Consider the following 23326-nt stretch of genomic DNA (forward strand, 5'->3'; position numbering starts at 1 on the left):
GGAACATGCAAAAGTCAGCTAATTCTGAGTTTAAAAAACCAGAAAAATTACTTTTTGCCAAATACAGTTTCATCAGAACTAATTAGGTACCATATATTCATCAGAATGGGTAAAATTTTAAAATAGTGGTAACATTAAATGTTGGTGAGCAAAAAGAAACCGGATGGGTTAACATTGCTGGTAGAAACATAACATGGCATACAGCTACTCTGAAAAAGGGTATGGCAGTTTCCTACAAAACTAAATGTGTGCTTACCACACAACTCGGGGATTACATACTTGGGCTTATCCCAGAGAAGTGAAAATTTATGTTCACACAAAACTCTGCACACAAATGTTCACAACAGCATTATTCCTAACAGCCAAAACATGAAAAGAGCCCCAACAACCTTCCATGAATGAATAGTTAAGCAAACTGTGTTAACTCTATAAACTACTGACATCTGAACAACTTGGATGGCTCTTAAGCAAATTACACTGAATGAAAAAAGTCAATGTGAAAAGGATACACATGATTTTATTTATATAACATTCTTGAAATAACACAATTATACAGACGGAGAACAAGATCAATAGTCACCAAGAGTTTGCCAAGAGAAGTGGCTATGGCTATAAAAGGATAACACGAGGGAGCCTTGTGATGGAACTGCTCTATGTGGTGATCACACAAATACACAGGAAAAAAATGTACAGAACTCAACACAAACACACACAAAGATGTGCATATAAACCTGATGAAATCTGAGTTAGGTCAGTAGACTGTATCAATGTCAACTTACTAGTTGTGTTAATGTATAATGTTAACAAGATGATATTATTCCGGGAAACTGGATGAAGGATATAAGGATCTCTCAGTATTATTCCTTAAAACTTCATGAGAACCTGTATTATCTTAAAATAAAATGTATAAAAATCAAGTAGAAACCAAAATGAATTTAAAAGGCAATGATGTGGATATAAGATAGATTACATTTAAAATGATTTATCTAAAACAAACATTATGATAACTGCACTATTGATAGAGAACATGATCAAAGAATTCTCACTTAGGAGGCTAGCCATGTGGTATGTCTATACAATCCAGCATCTATGAAGAATTTCAAAAGGGAAGTAAATTAAGAACATATTCAGAATTTCTGCAGAGTTGCACTGATTGCTCCCTGTATAAGAGCTCCAGGCTAAGTGTCTAAGTGGGGCTAAAATCCAGCCTTCACTTTACTCCCCAATGTACCCATGGAACAATGTCTACTGAGAAGAGGCATTTTTTTAAAGTTTTACAATGGCAGATTTTGGGTAAGCATGACCCACTTGTTAAATAAATAGTATAAATAAATAAATAAATTTTAGAAGAATCAACATTTATTGAGTATCTATGCCTAACACATATACTCATTTTTAAATTTCTACCTTTCACCTTTCAACACAAGAAAATCTGAACCCATATCTTAGTTCTGTTGAGCTTCTTTCAAGTAGAGTCTTCCTTAGAAGGCCACAGTTCCATCTGAAGTCCTTTTTAAAACAAAATCCTACCCAAAAAAGTGCAAACTGAAATACAAATTATAAAGCTAAATCGCCCTGTGTTCTGATTTGATTAGTCTCAAGTGCATAATTTTATAGTACTGTTAGAAGTACTGTTAGTTTTATGAGAAAGACACTGTTAGGAAACTAAGGCAAAATGAGATTAAAATATTTTGCACACTTAAGTAGCAAATGAAAAATTTGGAATTCAAACCCATGCATTTTGAACTCTTAACTACTATACAATAACACTCTTAGTCAATGCAATTTAGGGCACTGAAAAGATGTCTAATAGAGGCACTTAATACTTATTAAATGAATGAATGAATGAATGAATGAATATATGTTAAGGCAGAGAGTCTCAATAATAAAGGTGTAGTCTCAACACCCCAAAGAAGTTGCTCTTCCGTTCTAAAATTCTAGTATTATCCCCATTATACTATATCACTGCCTCATTAAAAACCAAAACCATAATAAATCATTGTAACTAATAGAATAATGGTAATATTTCCCATCCCTTGGGTTTTTAGGAGTTAAGAAATGGATTAAGAACAACTGTGGTGGTAGCTTGAACATGAATTCTAATGCCTTTATAAATCTTCTAGCTAGGATATGAATAGCTGTTGACTACTAACTCTTTTCTCTGGTACCTCCCTAACACAAACACAGGAAATAGAACTTTCAGAAGTTACTGAGTAAAGGGACTATTTATTTGTTTGCCCCTAGACATCAGACATGCTCTCCTATCTTTAGCCACACACTACAGATATTTATTTTAAACATTCTATTTTATGCATCTATTTATAAACTACCTCAAATAATTTTATTAAGAGAGGAATAAATGGATAAACGAATGGAAACTGCTGGTTCTCCCTTTCTCTGTTGCTTGTTATCTCTGTTGTTCATGAACATTCTCAGTCACAGCTGACTGAACCTTTCCCCTGCTATGCTGCAGTCTTGCTTTCTTCACTTCATTCTCTCGCCTCCTCCAACACTACTTGATTTTTGTGGAAAAATGTAGGCCTGTCATAGGACTTCTTTCCTTCTACACATATGAAGCAATCATAGCATATTGAGAGATATCTTTGAATCTTAAATTATTCTTTATCATTTTGATTTATATTTGTTATTCAAATATCCCTTTACTAAAAAATTAGTCTCATTAGTTGAGGAGTTTTTATCTTTGGGGGAGCGAAGAGGCACAGGCAGATGTGATATTCAAACTACTCATCTCTACAAATGCCTGAATTCTCAGCTAGACTCTTCTGTAGAAATAAGCTGAACCTTTACATATTTATATATATTAATCAGAAAGTATTATAATTCATAAACCTGTGCTAGATTAAAATATTAAATCTGAATCTAATAAACATTAAATTCCTCAGAGCACTCTGATTTAAAATAGTGTCATCACATTCTTAATGTTTATGAATGACTGCCAAGGCTTTGAAATACATTTTGAAATAAAAACTCCACCCTTTGGCCCGGTTTAATCTTTTGTTAGGAAGAATTAACTGTATATGGTTCATGAACTGTATATGTACTAGATAGTTGCCAAAGCTCTAAAAATTCTACAATCCTTAAAGGAATCACAAATATGCCAAGATCCTTATAACTACCTATTTGCAATGGCTTCGAAGACATGAGATTAGCTAACTTGTTGAGAGCTTATTTTAAAAAATAAATAAAATAAAAACAAAAACAAAAAACAGTTTGCCAGGTCCACCCCATAGGACTGGCATATTAACTTTTGGGAGGGTAGTATTAGTCTCTATTGAAACTGGGGAAAAAAAAAAAAAAAAATATATATATATATACATATATATATCACATATATACATCTATCATTGTCTCTGTAGAAAAATGCATATATATTCACAAATTTTTACATATGCTACAATGAGTTTATGAAGAACATCATGAACTCACTGAACTCTTTGAACTGATAGACCTCAGGTTTAAAAAAACAAAAAGATGGCACAGTGGCTCACACCAGTAATCCTACCAGCTTGGGAGGCTGAGGCAGGAGGATTGCAAGTTCAAGGCCAGCCTCAGCAACTCAGCAAGACCCTGTCTCAAAATCTAAACAGGGCTAGGGATGTGGCTCAGTGATTAAGTGTCCCTGGGTTCAATCCCTGGTACAAAGTAGTAGTAGTAGTAGTAGTAGTAGTAGTAGTAGTAGTAGTAAGAGAATTTAGACTCTCAGTGTTACTGTGGAAGTAGGAATAGACATTTCATTGTACATGAGAAAATACAATGAGGAGGAACATATATAAGTTAGAGTTGAATTTAGGGCGACCCTTTGTAATAATTAGAGCCTACGAAAAATCTGACAGCCCTCTCTACAAAATAGTGGGTAGCTGTTATTCTTAAAGGTTGAAATAAGTAAACCTCTTTAAAATAGAAGTTAAAAAAAAGATTAGGGCTTTTATAGAAAGATTTATCACACTGGATAGAAGATCTGACAAAATTACTTCTAAGATCTTTTACAATTTTAACACTTTATGACTCAAAAAAGGTTTAGAAAAGGGGAAAATAAAAGATAACAGTTTATTCTAAAACATTTTTACTGTATTTGTAAGATTTTAAAATAAAACATATGCCTGCATTTGTACTCTATATGCATCTGTGAAAATGTGCTTACCTTGAAATATAAACTTTAGCCATAGAATCCATTTTGGTTTGGGTTGTTTTCAGTCCTCGAGCCCTGTACATAATAAGCACATGCTCTACCACTGAGCTACATCCCCAGTCTCTGATTTTCTTACCTTTTTATCTCCAGCAAAACTTCATTTAAAAAAATGAGTACAGAGTAAACCTGCTAGAAAATTACCCAGTCTCTTTAGTAATGACTATATATTTGGTACTCATATGGAAACAAAAACTTATACTAATAACCCACTCAAGCGTTCAGAATACATTATCTGGTCTTTTGTTGCTTCTGGGTACTTGAGTATCCAGAGGATCACCTTTCTCTCTGAAAACAACCTTGAAAAAAAGACTATGTGCTAAGTGAGTATAGGTGTAAGATACTAAATAGGAAATCCATATTTTTAAATTTATATATTATGACAATATATATAAATTTTTTGAACCAAAATTGTGCAACCTCTCTCCTTTAAAGAATAGCAGACATGCCTACCTCTCTAGAGCCCCTGGATCCAACTCCCTATTTCTGCAAGTGCACTACTAAATAGAAGAAAATCTGCAAATTCCAACTGATAAATGATTGTATCTAGAAGTGTTATTTATTACTTATGCAGCTATTAAAATTGAAACTAGAAAAGTAACTAATGTTGAAAGTGAAGTCACAAATGTTCTTTATGAACTCACTTTCTCTTCTTTCAGGTCACCATTTTCTGCTGGGAAATGCAATACTTTACAAGAGAATACCCTAGACCTGACCAAAGGCAACGAGAACTTGTCCAGGATTAAATCCTGTAAAAAGCAATTAAATAATCACTATTTAATAGCAATTTTTTTTTTTTTTTTTTTTTTTTTTTTTTTTTTTTTTTTTTTTTTGGTGCTGGGGATTGAACCCAGGGCCTTGTGCTTGGCGAAGCAAGCACTTTACCAGCTGAGCTATCTCCCCAGCCCAAAAACAAATTTTTAACTTCTGATATTTTAAAAACTTTAAAAGGTATAATTATTGAAAAAATAAGCAGGATTCATAATAATTGTTATGAAAAAAGCAAAGAGTCAGTAAGAATATCTTCAATATAAAACTAAAAATATGTCAAATATGATGCCGTGCACTGTAATACACAACTGTAATTCCAGCTACTTCAGCGAGGAGGTCAATCTGGGCAACTCAGTGAAACCCTCAAAGAATAAATAAATAAAAAGGATTGTAGATGGTCAGTGGTACAGTGACCTGGGTTCAATCCCCAGTACTGCAAAAAAGAAAAAAATACATGAAAACCACCAAAGTAGACGTGATTTCTAGGAAGTCATCCAAATGGAGTATTACATTCAGGTAATACTATTTTTCAGTTGGGGGCGGTGGCCTATACCTGTAATCCTAGCTACACAGGAGGTTGAGGCAGGAGGATCTCACGTTCTAGGCCACTCTGGGCAACATATTAACACTCTATTCCCACCCACTATGAAAAGAAGAAGAAGAAAGAAGAAAGAAGGAGAAGAAGGAGAAGAAGAAGGAGAAGAAGGAAAAGAAGAAGAAGAAGAAGGAAGAGAAGGAGGAGGAGGAGGAGAAATATCTATCATTTACTCTCAAGTAAGAATTTCAAAAGATAACATTTCATACTTACATTGCAGCATTAAAGTGTTTTTTCTATAAATTCACAGGCAAGTTTGACTTAAAATCACAATTTATGTCCAAAAAATTTTTGCCACCATTTCCAGCAACTCCAAAAAGATTTTTTTGTTTTTGGTACAGGGTATTGAACCTAGTGGTGCTTAACCACTGAGCCACATCTCCAACCCATTTTATTTTTTGAGACAGAGTATCACTAAGTTGCAAGGCTGGCTTCAAACTTTAGTCCTCCCGGCTCTAACTCTCAGGTCACTAAGATTGCAGGTTGTGTGCCACCATGCCTGGAACCCCCCATATTTTTAATGTAATTTTAATAAGCTACATTCCTGAATTATTTTCTATGTTTCCTATATGTGTGTGTAAAAGCTAAATATACTTTATCTCACCCTAACATATCAAGTTCAGTATATACATTCAAAATTTCATATTCAAGTTTATACATGTTTTTAAGTAATTTGTTTTATGTGACACCAAGATATTTGTGGTTAGCATTTGATCAATTACATATCTGGTTCAAATTAATTGAGCTGACAGTTTGTTAATGAAACCATATGGCAAGGAGCTACTGTGTGTAAAAAGGGAAACAACTCAAGAAATAGCATCATTCAACTCCAAAGATTATTTATAATCTCATGCTTCTCTTTCTTTACTCTGTAGTCTTACAGACAATTCGATGTTCATATCTTAGATAAAGCCTGAAGCAAATTTAATGAGGAATACAGAATACAAAAGGAAAGAAGCTGGGCTCAGTAGTCCATACCTGTAATCCCAGTTACTGGGGGAGGCTAAGGCAGGAAGATCCTGAGTTCAAAGCCACCCTCAACAACTTAGTAATGTCCTAAGCAACTCAACAAGACCCTGTCTCTAAGTTCAAGGCCAGCCTCAACAACTTGGTGAGACTCCCATCAACTTAATGAGAACTTATTTCAAAACAAAAGAAAGACTGGGCATGTAGCTCAGTGGTAAAGGGCCCTGTTCAATCCCAGGCATCAAAAAAGAAAAGAATAAGAAAAAAGAAAAGGGAACAGAGAAGAGGGCAGCAGAGTGCAACTACTGCACAAGGACTTTAGAACCACACTCTGCCTGGTTTCTGTCCCTTGATAGCTACATGTCATTGGACAAAGTCTTATCCTTTGCCTGGACTTCCTTATCTGTAAACAACAGGAACAAAAGTAGTATCTAACCATTAACAGGTTATATGTAAATATGAAAGTGCCTAACTAATATTATTAGGGGAAATAAACATAAGAACTAAAAGACAAGCTGGATGAGAAAGTTGAATAAAACAAAGAGATAAATATGTTTTAAAGTTCTATAATCTGAAATACACTTTTAAAACACAGATATTAAAGGGCAAGTTGTCAATATTTATCACCATGCATTGCAGTGATATTTTTAAATAGCAGAAACAAGAAATAATCTAAATATCTATCAACTGAGTGGCTGGTAAATTATAGTACATCCATATAACACAATACTTTCAGCCATGAAGAATGAGATAATTATAAATGTGCTAATGCAGAACAATTCCCAAAATACATTTTTAAGTTTAAAATAAGGATATAGAAAGAATACCTAAAGTACTCTAATTTGTTTAAAAATAAAGGTAACACATGCATATGAATACATATATAAATTATAGTTTTGGAAAGATAGACCAGAAACTCTAACAGATGATACTTCTGGGGACAAAGACTAGAGAACAAGGGATCTCAGATGGAACAGATGCATCCCCCCTTACATACTATATGATTTTATCATGTTTACATAATGTCTTTCAGTTTTAAAAAACTGATGAAAAAAATTTTAGGGGGTAAACAGGATGAGTTCAATAACAGGAAGTCATATTTACATATTTAAAAGAACATTACCTTTAAGTTTTACAAGTTGCCCAGTGTAAAAGGTAAAGACTAAAGATACTAAGGTTTTAAAACCACTAAAGTCATTTTTTAAAAGGAGGGGAGGCGGTCTTAAAAATAGATGAAGGAGGCTGGGCACAGAGGCACACATCTGGAATACCAGTGGCCCAGGAGGCTGAGGCAGGAGAAGCAAGTTCAAAGTCAGCCTCAGCAACTTAGCAAATCCCTAAGCATCTTAGCAAGACCCTGTCTCAAAGTAAAAAATAAAAAGGGCTGGGGATGTTGCTCAGAGGTTAATGCCTTTGGGTTCAAAATGCCCTGGTACCAAAAAAAATAAAAAAAATAAAAAAAAAAAAAAAGAAGAGGGAGGCCAGGCATGCAGGGGGTCAGCCTGGGCAATTTAGCAAGACCCTGTCTCAAAATAAAAATTTAAAAGAGCTGGGGATGTGGCTCAGTAGTAGAGGGCATGCATGAAGCCCTGGGTTCAATTCCCAATGCCAACAAAAACAAGGTATACAGGCTATTAAAAATTAGGCTGCATTTCTAAATTCAAAATTATTTTGTCAGTTGTCATTCTGAAAATCTGAATATATTTTCCCATGCTGTAAATAGTTAATATATCTGAGTCAATCTATAAAAGCCTACAATACTCGTAGTGATAACCTACAGTACTGTACTATTAGTAATAGAGTCCACCATTTTAGAACTTTATCTTCCTCAAGTTTTCAGGCATATCTGACAAAGTGACCTCTCCATCTTTCCTGAAATACTTTCTTCTCTCAGCATCTATGAAACCAAGGAGTCCGAGCCTTTCTCCTGTCTTACTCAAGTCTTTTGCTTGCTTCTCATTTCCTTCTCAATTTCAAGAGTTATAGTTTTATGCACAATTTTTAAAAAATCACCCTTGATGATCTCATCCAGTCCAATGGTTTAAAATATCATCTGTATGCTAATAATATCAGATTTTATATTCAAGCTTCCACATTTCCCTTGAGTCTGGGTTATATGAAAATTGCTACTGGTATCCTCTACTTGGAGGTCAAGTAAGCATCTCAAGCTTAACAAAACTAAAACAAAAATCTTGACTTACTCCCATAATCCTGTTCTATTCAGTCATTGCAATCTCATATGAGGACACTATCACCCATCTAATTGCTCAAGACAAACCTTGGGAGTCATTGTGATTCTTCTCATTCATATTTCACAGAAAATTCTGCTAATGTTACTTTCAAAATATATTTCATATCCAACCACTTTTTTCACCACCTATACAATGTATCTTAGTCCAAACCACCACCATCTTTTTAGAATCCCACAAGTCTCCTAAATGGCCTCCATGCTTCATCTTCATCATTTGCTACAATCCATTCACCATCTAGCAGCCAGAGGAAGTTTTTAAAAATGTAAATCAGGGCTGGAGATATAGCTCAGTTGGTAGAGTACTTGCCTTGCAAGTACCAGGCCCTGGATCAAGAAAAGCAAGAGAGATATCAATGGACCACACACCTTTACAATAAAGAAATATCACAATAAATATCACAATAAATATTACAGTAAAGAAAGATCACAAATTTCAGTTTCAGACCAACTGAACACAAGGGATATAAGTACATGGCACTTAAGAGATTTTGGCAGAAGTTAAAAAGGGACATGGTATATGAATGAAATTTTAAATTATGGATTTAGAAGAGAACACCTCAAATAAGCTGTAAAGAGAACAGTAGGGACATAGGTCCAAGATTTGAGAACTCTTAATGCATAAAAGTCTTGTAGAAGAGCAAGAGCTAAAAGAAGACCAAAGATGTAAGGTCAGACGCATAAAAAGAAAACCAGACCTGATACCAGGGAAACCAGGGGGAAAGGATGTTACATAGTAAAAAGAGATCAAGTCAGATGGCGATATTAAAACATCCACTTGATTTGTCACACATAAGTTATCTGTGACACACACAAGTAATGCAGAGGGTATGACAAATGAAGACAGCAATTCTAGGCAATGCTTTCATGAATTTAGCTGTACAAAAGAGATCAGAGGAGAGAAAACTTAAGCTTGGATGCTACAGGAAAAATTCAGTGGAGAGAAAGAGGTTGAAAAATATTGAACAAAAAAGTAATTATAATGTAAATTTTCTGAAAAAGCAGGAGGAAATGAAATCAAGGCAAGATGGAAGGATGGCACAACAATTTATGATAATATGCAACATAAAATTGTACTTTTATTTTTCTTAGTGCTAGAGATTGAACTCAGGGCCTCACACACTCTAAGCACAAGCTCTATCTACCACTGAGTAATACCCTCAGTCCCTAAAATTGCACTTCAAAAATTTTGAGAGTATTTGAAAAGCCATGTAAACACTGTATGTACTAAATTCCAAGGTAAGAAATAAAATAGATTTACATAATGTAAAATAACCTAAGCTGCATTCTCTTTCAAGGATAACTGTAGAAATTGACAATTACTAACTTATCCAATTAATATTTAATAAAAGTTTGCTACAAGTTAGGTGGTATTCACAGAAAGGAAGACATTATTTTTTGCTTTAAGGATCCTATAACTAGTAAGCAGATAAGCCCCCTAAAAATAATTATAACTCAGGGTAAGTACCATAATCTTTTTGCGGTGCTGGGGATTGAACCTAGGGCCTTGTGCTTCGAGGCAAGCACTCCACCAACTAAGCTATAGCCCCAGCTCCATACTATGATCCTTTTTATAAACAAAACAAAGTGATGGCCTAAAGAAGAGGCAGAATACTGTGGGTTTTCTTTCTTTCTTTTTCTTTTTGCAGTGGCAGGAATTGAACCCAGGGCCTTGTGCATGCTAGGCAAGTGCTCTACCACTAAGCTACTCCCCAGCTCCTAGCATGGGCTTTAACGGCTAGTGGACTGGGTGTGAATCCTAAATCTGACATCTATTAGCTACAAAGCTAACTTTGAGCAAGTTAGGGAGCTTCTCTAAGTCTCAGTTTCCTCTTCATAAAAAGGTAAAAGTTGTTTACCTCACAAAATAATGTGGATTAAATAAGTTAATGCTTATAAAATACCTCAAAATAGAGCTTCAGTAACTACTCAATAAACTACTTGTATTAAAAGAGAAATGACAAAATATGCTGTATAAATTGAAAGGACTTGTGGGTGAATCTTGGAAGACAATTAGGAGGATGGCACTCTAATTGCAAATTCTTCTATGTAGATCAAATATAAAATGAAAGACATAAGCCAGTTATAGTGGCACACCTGTAACTCCAACTAATTGGAAGGATTCCAAGTTTAAGGCCAACCTTGGAAATAGCTGGATCCTGTCTCCGGGTAAAATAAAAGGGCTGGGGATGTAGCTCAGTGGTAAGTGCTTGTCTAGTATGTGCAAGATCCTGGGCTCAATCCCCAGTATTGCAGGAAACAAAAACATAAATGATAAGATTGGAAAGATAGAAAGGGACAAAGGAAAGAGTTAGGGTAGGGAGGAAAAAATCAACAAATCTTTTTGACTAAGCTGGATAAGAGGTGAGTAAAAGAAAGGAATCTAATATGATTCCCAGGTTTCTGGTTTGACTCACTAAATTGATGATGTAGCTATTAAAACATTAGTCAGGATAAGAAGCAGAGGAAGAACAGGTTTGACAGGAAACACAAAATTGTTTTCTGGACATGCTGGATTTAAGTACTTATTAGTCTTTTGGTGGAAATGTGTAATGGCCATTCATTGGCCAACAGCCAGAAGAGAAATATGAGTTGGAAACACATTTGGGCATTATCAGGGTATTAATGATTCATTCAGGGAAAATAAAAGAGTAAGAATGGAAAACAAACAAATGAAAAAGATATACTGTTGGATTCCATTATGAAGGGGCAGATAAAGGAAAACGAATGGGAAGTTGAAGAGATAAAAAGATAACTAAGAAGCTAGGTGCAGGGTTGGGGTTGTGGCTCGGTGGTAGAGCGCTTGCCTGGCATGTGTGGGGCACTGGGTTTGATCCTCAGCACCACACAAATAAATAAAGGTACTGTGTTCATCTACAACTAAAAAAAATTTTTTTTAAAGTTAAAAAAAAAGAAGCAGCAGCTAGGAGCAGTGATGCAAGACTGTAATCCCAGCAGCTCAGGAGGCTGAGGCAGGCGGATCACAAGTTTAACATAGTGAGGCCCTCAGCAACTTAATGAGATCCTGTGTCAAAATAAAAATAAAAAGGGCTGGGGATATGGTTCAATGGTTGAGCACTCCCGGGTTCAATCCCCAGTACCAAAATAATAATAACAATAATAATAATAATTAATGTAATTAAATTAAACTCACACAATTAACAAAAAGATACCTAAGAGCTCTTTATGAGTGGGAATTTTGTCTAATTACAGTGTGATCCCAGGGTCCAGAAAAGGAAGTAGATAAAATCAAATTCTAGAGAAATTGGTTGGGATGAAGACAAGAGGCATCTACTGGATTAAAGAAGAGCACCTAAGTGGAAAGATGAGACTTCAAGTAAGCCTATGATCTTCTTTGTTGAAGAGAAGATATCAAAGAAATTGAAGCAATCGACAAAGTCTGTTCTGTCTGAAAGCTTGTCTATGAAGAGAGAAGTAAAATAGGTTATCAACTAGAAGAAAAAACAAAAGGTCATTCATACTGAAAACTTGAGGAGAAAGATTCCATCAATAAAATAACAGAAAACATAAACAAGCCTCATTATGTATTGAACAGTTTTAAGAGAATCTCAAGCACCTATTGTGATATGCAATTATTTATATAGTATTCAGTAATTCACTAGTAAAGAACTAAAAGGAAAATAAAATATCAACATGTTGATATACTATGGATAATTTCCCCTGGTTTCAGTTTTTCTATATTTTTCATATTTAGTAATGAGTTTGTATTCCTTTTATAATAGTGGTGGTAGGAAGTGGGAGACAGTAAGCTTTACCAAAATTAATAACACCTCAAGTGCAGAAATTACTTAAAGAGATTCTAACGCAAGGAAGATAGACAAGAGAAAGAAATTAGGCATGCCTGTAATCCCAGAAACCCAGGCTAAGGAAGGAGGATCACAAGTTCGAGGCTAGTCTCAGCAACTTAATGAGACCCTAAGCAACTTAGTGAGATCCTGTCTCAAAATAAAAGGGGTTTGGGGGTGTAGCTCAGAGGTAAGGCACAACAGGGTTCATTCCCAGGCTTCCCTGCCAAAAGAAAAAAAAAAGGGGGGGGGGGTGAATATAAGCAGTCAGAGAGCAGAAAGGAAAAGGAAGAGAAAAATTCAATCAATACAGAAATGAAATCTTTATTGGAAGTAACACAAAAGAAGTGCATACACTTTCGAAAACAGTAAGGGACATGGACAGTAGGATTGAAAAAAGCAAGCAAAATATCAACAGACTCTGAAAATAGAAAATGCTGTTGAAAGAAATTAAAGAATATCTTAATAAATGGAGAAATATCTCATGTTCATGATCAAAATGGCAATATTTTCCAAATATATCTAAAGATCCAATGCAATTCCTATCAGAATCTCAACTGATTTCTTTGTATAATATAACAAGATGATTCTTAAATTTATGGGGAATTGAAAAGTATCCATAATAGCTAAAATGATGCTTTAAAAGAAGGATAAAATAGTAAGACTCATAATTCCTAATTTTAAAACTTACTACAAAGCAACAATAATTGAGGCAGCATGGTACAGGCACACAAGTACACATATAGAACAATGGAATACAATCAAGAGTCCAGAAGTAAACTCATGCTTTTAAGGTCAACTGATTTTTCACAAGGGTGGCAAGACCATTAGAAGGGGAAAGAAAGAAGATCTTTTGCTGGAACAATTAGATAGGCAATTGGGATAAACTTACACATCATGCCAAATATAAAAGCTAATTCAAAATGGATCAAAGACATAAATGTAACAGCAAAACTATAAAACTCTTAGAGAAAAACATAGGGATAAGTCTTTGTGACCTTGTATTTGGCAAAAGACTCCTAGGACACCAAAAATATGAGCAACAAAAAAATGCAATACTATACTAGACTTCATCAAAATTAAACTCCTTTGTGCTTCAAAGGACACAATTAAGAAAAAGAACTGCAGAATGGGAGAAAATATTTACATATTATATATATGACAAGGGTCCTGTACCTGAATATATAAAGAACTCTTGTAACAACAAAACAACCTAATTAAAAATTGACATAGGATCTGAATGGACATTTTTCCAACAAGGAAATCAACCACACAAACAGCTAGCAAGTGGTCAATATCAAGATGCTTAATATCATTAGCCACAAGAAAAATACAAATCAAAAACCACTATGAGGACTGGGGATACAGTTTGGTGGTAGAGCACTTGCCTCATGTGCATGAGACCCTGGTTAGATCCCTAGTACCACAAAGGAAAACCACCACAAAATAAACCTATAAAAAACTAAAGGAAGGATTTAAAACAATGAAAGAAAGTGTTAATAAGAGAAAAAATAGAACTAAATTTTAAAAATCTAAAATCTGGTTATAAAAATGTTAAGCCTCATAATCAGACATATGAAATTTTTTTTTAGTTGTCAATGAACCTTTATTTTTTATTTACATGCAGTGCTGAGAATCAAACCCAGTGCCTCACACATGCTAGGCAAGTGCTCTCCCACTGAGCCACAACCCCAGCCCTGCAATTTTTTTAAAATCATAAAAGAATACCTTGCTCAACTTCACACAGTTTTGAAAATTTGGATGAAATGGATAATTTTCTAGGATACTATGAATTATCAAAGACTCTCCCAAACTTAAAAATTGTAAGCAGCTACATTATCATAGAAGTAGATATAATTATCCAACAGCTACTACTGCCTCCCACAAAAAACACAAGGGTCAAATGATTACAAAGAGACTTTAACCAAACCTTTAACTTTAATAACATTTAAACGGGGGGGGGGGGGGGGGGGGGGGGGACACAGAAAAAGAAAGCGCTGAGATAATTTCCATGAAAACAGCATAATCCAACAAAAATAAAACTAAAAATAGCAATTCAGGTTATAAGGAGTGACGTAAAATTTCTCAGTTTAGCAAAGGAAACCCAGCAGCACATTTAAAATAGTAATACACTGTGACAATGCAGTTCATTCAGGAATGCAAGGATATAGTTCAGTAACAATAAATCCCTTAGAACAATTCAATGCAAAAAAAAGGGAAAAAATTACACAATAATTCCCATAAATTGTGAAAAGGCATTGGAAAAATTTATTCCATTTAAAAAAAGAAAACTTTTAAAATAACGGTTGAGGGGCTAGGGAGATAGCTCAGTTGGTAGAGTGCTTGCCTCATAAGCACAAGGCCCTGCAAAAATAAATAAATAAATAAAATAAAATAATGGTTGAATACTTTTTTGTGTGTGTGTGGTGGTGCTGGGGATTGAACCCACGTTCTTGTGCATGCTAAGCAATCACTCTACCACCTGAGCTATGTCCCTAGCCCCCGATGAATACTTTTAACATGATAAAAATACATGCACTTCAATTCAAAGGTAGATCTAGATCTAATCTTAATATGAAAGCAATAAAAGCATCCTACAGAAGTCAGGAAAAAAGTCTACTAGTATCTTATTTAATATTTTTGAAATGAAATAGCCAAATCAATTTGACAAAAGAAGGAAATAAATATAAAAATTGGAAAGATTAATTATTATTTGATATGATATGATTATTTAACTGCCACTGTTTTTATTTTGAAAAACAGCTTGGAAACCGTTACACATAATATCAGAATTCCAACAGTATAAAATTAATACTTAGACATTGATAGCCTTGAAAAAAAAGATAAAAAAAGAAATTGGTAGCTTTCCCATATTCCAACAATCATATAAACGGTAACAGAAATAGAAACTCCACTTACAATAACAACAACGAAAAGGCTGGGTGTGGTACCATGCCTGTAATCCCAGTGATTCCCTAGACCTGAGGATCGCTAGTTCAAGGCCATCCTCAGCAACTCTCTCTCTCTCTCTCTCTCTCACACATACACACTCACACACACACACACAAGTACTGGGAGGGTAGCTTGGGGCTGCAGCCCCCCTAAATTCAATGCCAACTACCAAAAAAAAAAAAAAAAAAAAAAAGACAAAAAAACAAATAAGAAGAACAAAAAGGATCAAGTACCAAAGAATACATGTATAAATATGTGAAGAAAACTCACAAAACCTTAAATGTTACTGAGGAAAGAGGGATAGTGGCACATGGCTGTACTGCCAGCACTCGGGAGGCTGAAGCAAAAGGAACACTTGAGTCCGGGGGTTTCAGACCAGCCTGGGCAACCTAACAAGATGCCTCATTAAAAAAAAAAGTTATTAAGGGATGCAAAAGAAGACTTAAAGAAATGAACTTGAACCTCAAAACAATATTAACTATTTCTGAATCAATCTATAAACATAATGCACTATCAACAAAATACCCACAGAGTTACCAGTATAGTGACTTATGCCTATGGTTCCAGTACTTGGGAAGCTAAGGCAGGAGGATTATTTAAGCCCAAGAACAAGACCAGTCCAGCCTGAGCAACATAATGAGACACCATCTCAAGGAAAAAGAGAAAAATCAGGATGTGGGGGGCATAATTACCTAAGTCTAAGTTTTACTGGAAAATAAGAAAAACTATTCAATCCCCCACACGGCAAAAAAAAAAAAAAAAAGGAAAATAAGAAAAACTTCTAGAACTAGAACTCTGAGAAGTAGAATAAAGTTCAATAATAGGAATAAAGTCTCCCTATAGACAAGATTTCAAATGAGTAGGAAAAAGTGAGGTCATTTAATATAGGATACTGTGATAACTGGGTAGATATCTGAAAAAAAAGATTGGATTCCTATTCCTAATACTTAACTTATATTTGTACATTTTCTAACTTAAAAATAAAATTATCTAAGTGTCAAGAAAAAAACAAGAATATTCATTTTAATTTTTAGAAATAATATTGAAATGGGGAAGATCTTTCTTATGATGCAACACTTTAAAAAGTGAAAAACATTGATAAATTTAATTACATTCTCAAGTTTCTGCTGAAAATATACACAAACAGGGTTAAAAGACAAATGAAAAACTCATGTAAAATATCTGCAACACATATTAAAAACTAAGAAGATTTAATTTCCTTAAAACATAAGAGTTCCTATAAACAACAGAAAGCATTTCAGGAAAAAAAAAAAAAAAAAAAAAAAAAAAGAACAGAAAGCTAGACACGGTGGCACATGGCTGCAGTACCAACTATTCAGGAAGCTAAGGCAGAAGAACACCTGAGCCCATGAGTTGAAGACCAGCCTGGTCAACACAGCAAGACCTCATTTCAATCCATCAATAAGTAAAATTTCCATTTAAAATAAAAAAAGAAAAATGGACAAGAAAATATAAAGAGACATTATAAATAAAGGCAAATATGGCTTTTATACTCATTGAAAAGATGGATAAGAAAACTATTAAACTGGTTATTTAAAAAAAAAAAAAGAAAGAAAGAAAGAAAAGGTTCAACAACCACTCCATTATCAAAGGAACAAGGAAGCCACCAATGTTCTTAAAACTGACTGTGGAACACAAACTGGCACAGCTTCTATGGAGGGCAATTTGATGGTATCTTATCAAAGTACACTCTTCTGACCCAGCAATTGTACTTCTAGGAATTTATCCTAAAGATAGACTCAGGGCTGGGTTTGTAGCTCAGTGGTAGAGCGCTTGCCTAGCAAGTATAAGGCACTGGGTTCTGTCCTCAGCACCACATAAAAATAAAGAAATACATAAAATAAAGGTATCATGTCCATCTACAACTAAAAAAGACAGACTAAGACTAACATGCAAAATTCTATACATGCAGGCACATTCATTGTATCACTGTCTGTATTGGCAAGACTGTTAATATTTTAAATGCCCATCCAAACAAAGAAATCTTAGTCTTTCTACCTAGACCCGTGTGTGTGTGTGTGTGTGCGCGCGCGTACACACACACACCCATTCCGGAAAATACACAGGAAATTTATCATTGCTTATTTCTAGGGAAGGAAGCCAATTAGCTAAGGTCAAATGTAGAAAGAAAACTTGCCTTTTACCATATGCTATTTTGTACCATTTGAATCTTATACATTACTTATTACTTCGGTATTATTATATTTTCACAGCTTTACAAATTGTTATATTTTTCCTCCTCTTTGCTAGTATTCCAGTTCTTATGTTGGCCATGATGTTTTAACTGTTTTCTCAACTAATACATTTCATTTAATCAAACTCACACAATTAAATTATAATAGGAACATGGATTCAAGTGCCCCATGATTTCCTTGCTCCTGAGCTTCCTCACTCTCTGCATACTATTCTACAAAAAGCACTGTTCCCTGTTCTTTACTGAGTACATAGAGATTTTAATTATCCAGGACTAAGAAGCTATGAATTTCCTAGTCTATGGGGCAAATACATAATCACCACCGTATTTTATATAGGAGCAGAAAGGCAAGGAGGGTGCTCAGTTTCACAAAATATTATTTGTGCTTTCACAACGGATGCAGCGTCTACACAACTTTACGTGTTAAAGAATTCGATTTTATCTGCTTGTCCAGTTAGTGGGGCTATAGGAACTAAACCTTCAAATGAATTGGTCAAATTCACTAGACACCAGCATCTTATACATAACGCCAACATACTTGGAATTTTCAATTATACATGTATATGAGTGTGAGGTATTCGTATGTGTATAACTGTATATACACATAAATAATACATATGTATGTATGTATGTGTATAAATATGTATATATATTTATCCCTCTCAAGATACTGGTGTGCTATATGAATTGGAAGGCAAGAGTAGAAGCCAAGAGTAGAAGCAGGGAGATTGCTTAGAAATCCACTGTGGGAGACTTAAAATGAAGGATGACGGCAACATGGCACTTGAGAAATTACACCTGAAATGCAAGGGAAAGGAAAATCTTAGCAAGGGTGCCCAAGTTTCAGGTTTGCATAATTTGATGCATAAAGATGTTATCACGGAAAAGGAGTTAGTACACTCCAAGAAGAACATGTTTTGTTTCCTGGAGAGCTGGATATAGGGTAGAGATGCAGAAAGGAAGAAAATGGGTTCTTCCAATGCGTAGAAGTCTTGGTAGAAAAGGATGAGAAATGGAAAATGGGACTAAAAATTAAAGGAGACTGAAAGTTACCTACAGTAACTTAAAGCAAAAAGCTATATACCTCCAGGGTCCTCCATAAAACAGGCCTAGATATTCCTACTTTCCCCCACCACCTAAAATGTTTAGAAATCCCTCAAAATAGAATACAAAGAAAAAATAAGAAGGTTGAAAATGTAATACCTTGGAGAATAAAGTATTAGTATGAAAGAATTTCAAATTATATATTGAAATATCAGGTATTTCCCAATTTTGAGAATGAAGAAAAAACAGCCATCGGGAAGGAGGAATGAGGTGTCAGCTAGGGTAAAGCAAGCAGAAAGAAGAGACTGATGACCCCACTTCACTAATTTTCACAGTTTAGGCACGTTTTACCTTTACCTCTGGACAAATAGCTGTTCTTGGCCTTGTGTGCTAAGGGAATGCAGAAATAGCTCCACACCTAAGGCCTTATCTGAAATCATGGCTTCCACTGCCCTCAGGTGGTGGCAGTGGGGAAGTGCATCAACCATGTTCTAAGAGACCTGATGCCCACTTTAAATAAACTGTATAATAATTAATCCATGACTGTAGAACTACAGATTGCAGTAGTAGAGGGCAAACTGGTAATAGTCCTTGCCCTGAGAAGATATTGATCTTCTAAGCTAAAACGCTCAAAATCCAGGTTTTGTTATTAATTTGAAATAAGTCAAAAGATTTCTCCTTTTTTCTTTTCCACGTTAAAGATTACATATGTGGCAATTCTGGATGCCCAATCTGATACGTCACTTCAAGTTCAACTCCTGCTATATTATATATTTGACTATTAACAAGTGCCTCAATTTAATTTTAATGGCACAGAGAAATGGAATAATGTACATTTCTAGCACACATCAACAACACTATCACAAACATAGGCAACTGTCTCTTGAAATGTGTGAAATTCCCTTTGTTATCTTCGAATTAGTTAAATAATTTTTGACTACACCGAAGTACATGGCACAGTAAGTAACAAACAACTGAAAAACCACCATGTTCTCAAAACCCATCAGCAAAAGAAACACATCATAGATATAATAAACTTCAACATGATTCACAAAAAACATGGTGAATGATTAAAGACAACATTATTCCTAACAGTTCTCTTCATGGTAAAAATAAGCTTGCCCAATATAACATTTGACGTTTTGTGCTTATTTAATTCCCTACCTTCCTACTATTATGCTGAATATTCACTTACAAATATACCTCTTTAAACCTATCTACACACATGCAATAACTTGATCTGGTTTTGTTTTTTTAAAACGTTTCAATTCAAAGTAGGGTACTGCAGGCCAGAATGAGAAATTATTACATTGGGTACATTTTTCCAATTCTCAGTTGTTCTTATGGCATAGACAAAGCAAAATTTTGTCACTATGTATACTCTTGATTGTCGTTTTCCTCCTTTAAAATCTACACACTATTATTCGTTCTATCACTGGACATTCCAAAATATTAAGAATTCAACTAGTTTTCCCTAATCCTCTTGGTTCTTTCCCATACGCTCCCTAGAGAACAACCCCCCAACACCCCATACACACACATACTCCTTTCTTCCGTTTCAGAATACCTAACTCTTACATGGGTGCTTTTCTGTTTTGTGTGTGTGTGTGTGTGTGTGTGTGTGTGTGTGTGTGTGTGTGTGTGTGAGACAAAGTCACTCCTTGTAATGCTCTTCCGTCTTTTCCCCTTAATTTAACACTCTTTTTGACATCATTTTCCACGGCTAGGCGCCAAAGTCTTTCTTCCACAAGATCGAACTGCGGAAAGGGAAGAGACTGGGAAGCGAGTAAGCGAAACATTTGGGAATGTCAACGAGACAGTGGTCTCTCTTTTGGAAGGAAGCATAACTGTCCGCAGAAAGCTTTCAACAGAGCAAAAATACTTTTCTTCGTTGTGCTCCGGTTCCCTCCCTGACCTCAAAGACACCTTCCCTTTTCTTTGATTCCCAGTCTCTCTGCTATGCGTGGGGCCTCCTTTTCCTTCTCCCAAGGAAAAGAAAGCCAGGGAGAAAAGACAAGGCAGCAGTCACCTTCCCGCCGCACCCGCAAGCTGTCACGACCCAGTCCCACAACTCACCTGGCAGGTGCGGCCGCCCGGAGAGTTGCACGAAGCGGTTGAGCTGTCCAGTCCCCCGACCCCCGCTGCCCCCACTGCCCCCGCCGGCCCCGCTACCTCCGCCGCCACCGCCAGCCGCTCCTCCTCCCCTCCGGCGGTTCCTGTCCCATCCCTGGGCGGCCGACATGACCCGCTAACGACTGCCGCAGCCTGGTCCCGGCAGTCCCTGACCCGGCGGCACCAGCGGAGCCTTCTTCCTGGGCTCCTCAAGAGACCCGGGAGACAGGGAAAGGGGGAGCGCCCGGTCTCACCAGCGGCCAATGACTAACAACCTTGGTGACAGAGAGCCAATGGGAAGCCGCCTTCTTGGTAGGTGGAGGGAGGCGGAGAGAGACGTGGTAACCATAGCTATGGCTAAAAAAAAAGTGTGGAGAGAGAAAGGCAGAAGCAGCCACTCATCAATCGCATCCACCGCGCTGAGCAAGCCCGCGTCGCCGCGACTCCTGCGGGATCAGGCGAGCCAATCGAAGCCCGAATGAACGAGGCCACGCCTGCCGAAAGGCTCCGAGAGACCGCCAGTACCCCAGACATGTTTAGGACGCAGGAACTCTGCCGTAATCATTGCATTCAGAAGCAGGCTATGCACATGACACACATATTTGTGGGCGACACAGTTTGCTGCCAGCTTTACAGAAGAAGAGCCCATTCCTTGACTGTTGGCACACACAAAGGGCTTGCTGGCGGAGGGCGGAAAACTCAGGGGCGGAGTCAAAGCTTGAATGTAAAAAGGAGATATTCCTGGGTTTCATCGTTTCTCTTGTCTTTCTGTGGGACTAGCTGAACTAATCCCGATATAAGATACACCCCAGGCAAGAAGCTTTTAAACCTTTTAACAAATATGGGAAAATGTTCAATCTTAGCAGTAATGACAGAAACAATTAAAACCCCGATGAGAAACCTTTTCTGGTTTATCGCATTGGGAAGGATTTTTTAAATGACACCCATGTATGTAGAGTGCCAAGAAAAAAACATCCTCATAGATGACTGATGGCCATGTAAGTGTTTTTGTTCAATCAACCCCTTTTTGCTCGCAGAAAATGTTAATCAGCTTAGAATGTGTACAATGAAAAGGAAGTGTGAAGTAAATGACAGGAATAGGTATGGATGATCGAGGTGAAAAAAAGATGTAGATGTGCAGAACGGAAATTCCTATTGTTCCAAAATTAAACAGAAAATTTGGCTTTGAATTTAGGGGGCGCATTCCAAGTGGGAAAACGCAGAGCGATGTTTCAAATAAGGAAAAAGCATGTAAATTAATAAGGCAAACAAAACTTTTCGAGGTTCTTGGATCTGATGGATTTTTTTCTCCCATGGTATTTCATATCAGAGAACCTTACGTGTTGCAGAGAAAAAGAGAGAAACTCTGCTGAAGCAGAGAACAAATATCCTTCAACCCTGACGTGCAAGTTTTAGATCGCCACCTTCAGGCGCCGCGTGGTTATTTTCCTATGTTCGATTTCTGCAGGAAAAGAGGTATTGTAGCCATTAAGTTAAAATGAACATTTCCCCGTAAACACTGGTTATGGAAATGTATGAGACCTGAAAGAAAAAAATCTATGACTAAAATATGAAAACCAAAATTAAGAAATTATACCACTGAATAACCAAATTATAACTGAAGAAAAAAAATTCTCTTTATAGGAATATTCCAAGTAATAAATAAACAAGGATTGATAGAATACCACCATTTTGCAGCCCCTAATAAATTGAGATCTACTCATTGAGTTTCAACCACTGCTAGCCTCACATGAGAGGTGAGACAGTATGTGCCTGAAGAACACAAACACAGCAGGACTCAGTGGTGTTCAATCCCCGGTACCAAAAAACAAAACGAAAAACACAAACGCGACTATGAAAATCTTGCAGAAAAGAATTAAACCTGAGTCTCATGAAACATCTATATCCAACACCGATTTATAGGAAATACAAAAGAATGTTTAAAGATACTACAGCAAAGTTGACTACAGAAATTCAACAATAAGCAAGTTTCTTCAACAAATAAATTGAAGGGAAAAAAAAGAAATTTAGAGGAGGAAATCTACAAATTAAAGAGACCTCTGATGGGTGTTCAACCCTGTGAATATGCTAAAAATTGCTGAATAATAATGATGCACAACTCTGTAAATATATCAATAACCACCAAATAATTGTACACTTTAAAAAGATGAATTTTTATTGTATATGAATTATAGCTTAAAGAAATTTTAAGTAATATGGGAAGGCAGGAGTGGATGGTGAGATAAATGAAACAACTTGATTTCACTTTAAATCAGTGAATTATATATGTGAGTTGTATCTCAATGAGGCTGTCAAAATTTTGTGATCATATATGAATACATGACCAGTGCAACTCTACATCATGTTCAACCATAAGAATGGGATCCTAATTAGAATAAGTTATGCTCCG

At 35.9% G+C, this 23326-nt stretch overlaps 1 protein-coding gene across 3 annotated transcripts in view; it reads right to left on the reverse strand.

Moving 5' to 3' along the window:
• KLHDC10 (kelch domain containing 10) overlaps positions 1-21161 on the reverse strand; it is a 61286-nt gene extending 40125 nt beyond the window's left edge. For 2 of the 3 annotated variants that reach the window (XM_079149808.1, XM_079149807.1), the window contains exon 1: positions 20881-21161. In XM_079149808.1, the coding sequence (XP_079005934.1) occupies positions 20881-21046 (166 nt within the window). In that variant the 5' untranslated portion in view covers positions 21047-21161. The remainder of the gene's footprint in view (positions 1-20880) is intronic. The other variant, XM_079149809.1, reaches the window with a different exon arrangement.
• Positions 21162-23326: the final 2165 nt, after the last annotated feature.

Source organism: Sciurus vulgaris (assembly GCF_902686455.1).
Source record: "Sciurus vulgaris genome assembly, chromosome: 8".
Taxonomy (NCBI): Eukaryota; Metazoa; Chordata; class Mammalia; order Rodentia; family Sciuridae; genus Sciurus; species Sciurus vulgaris.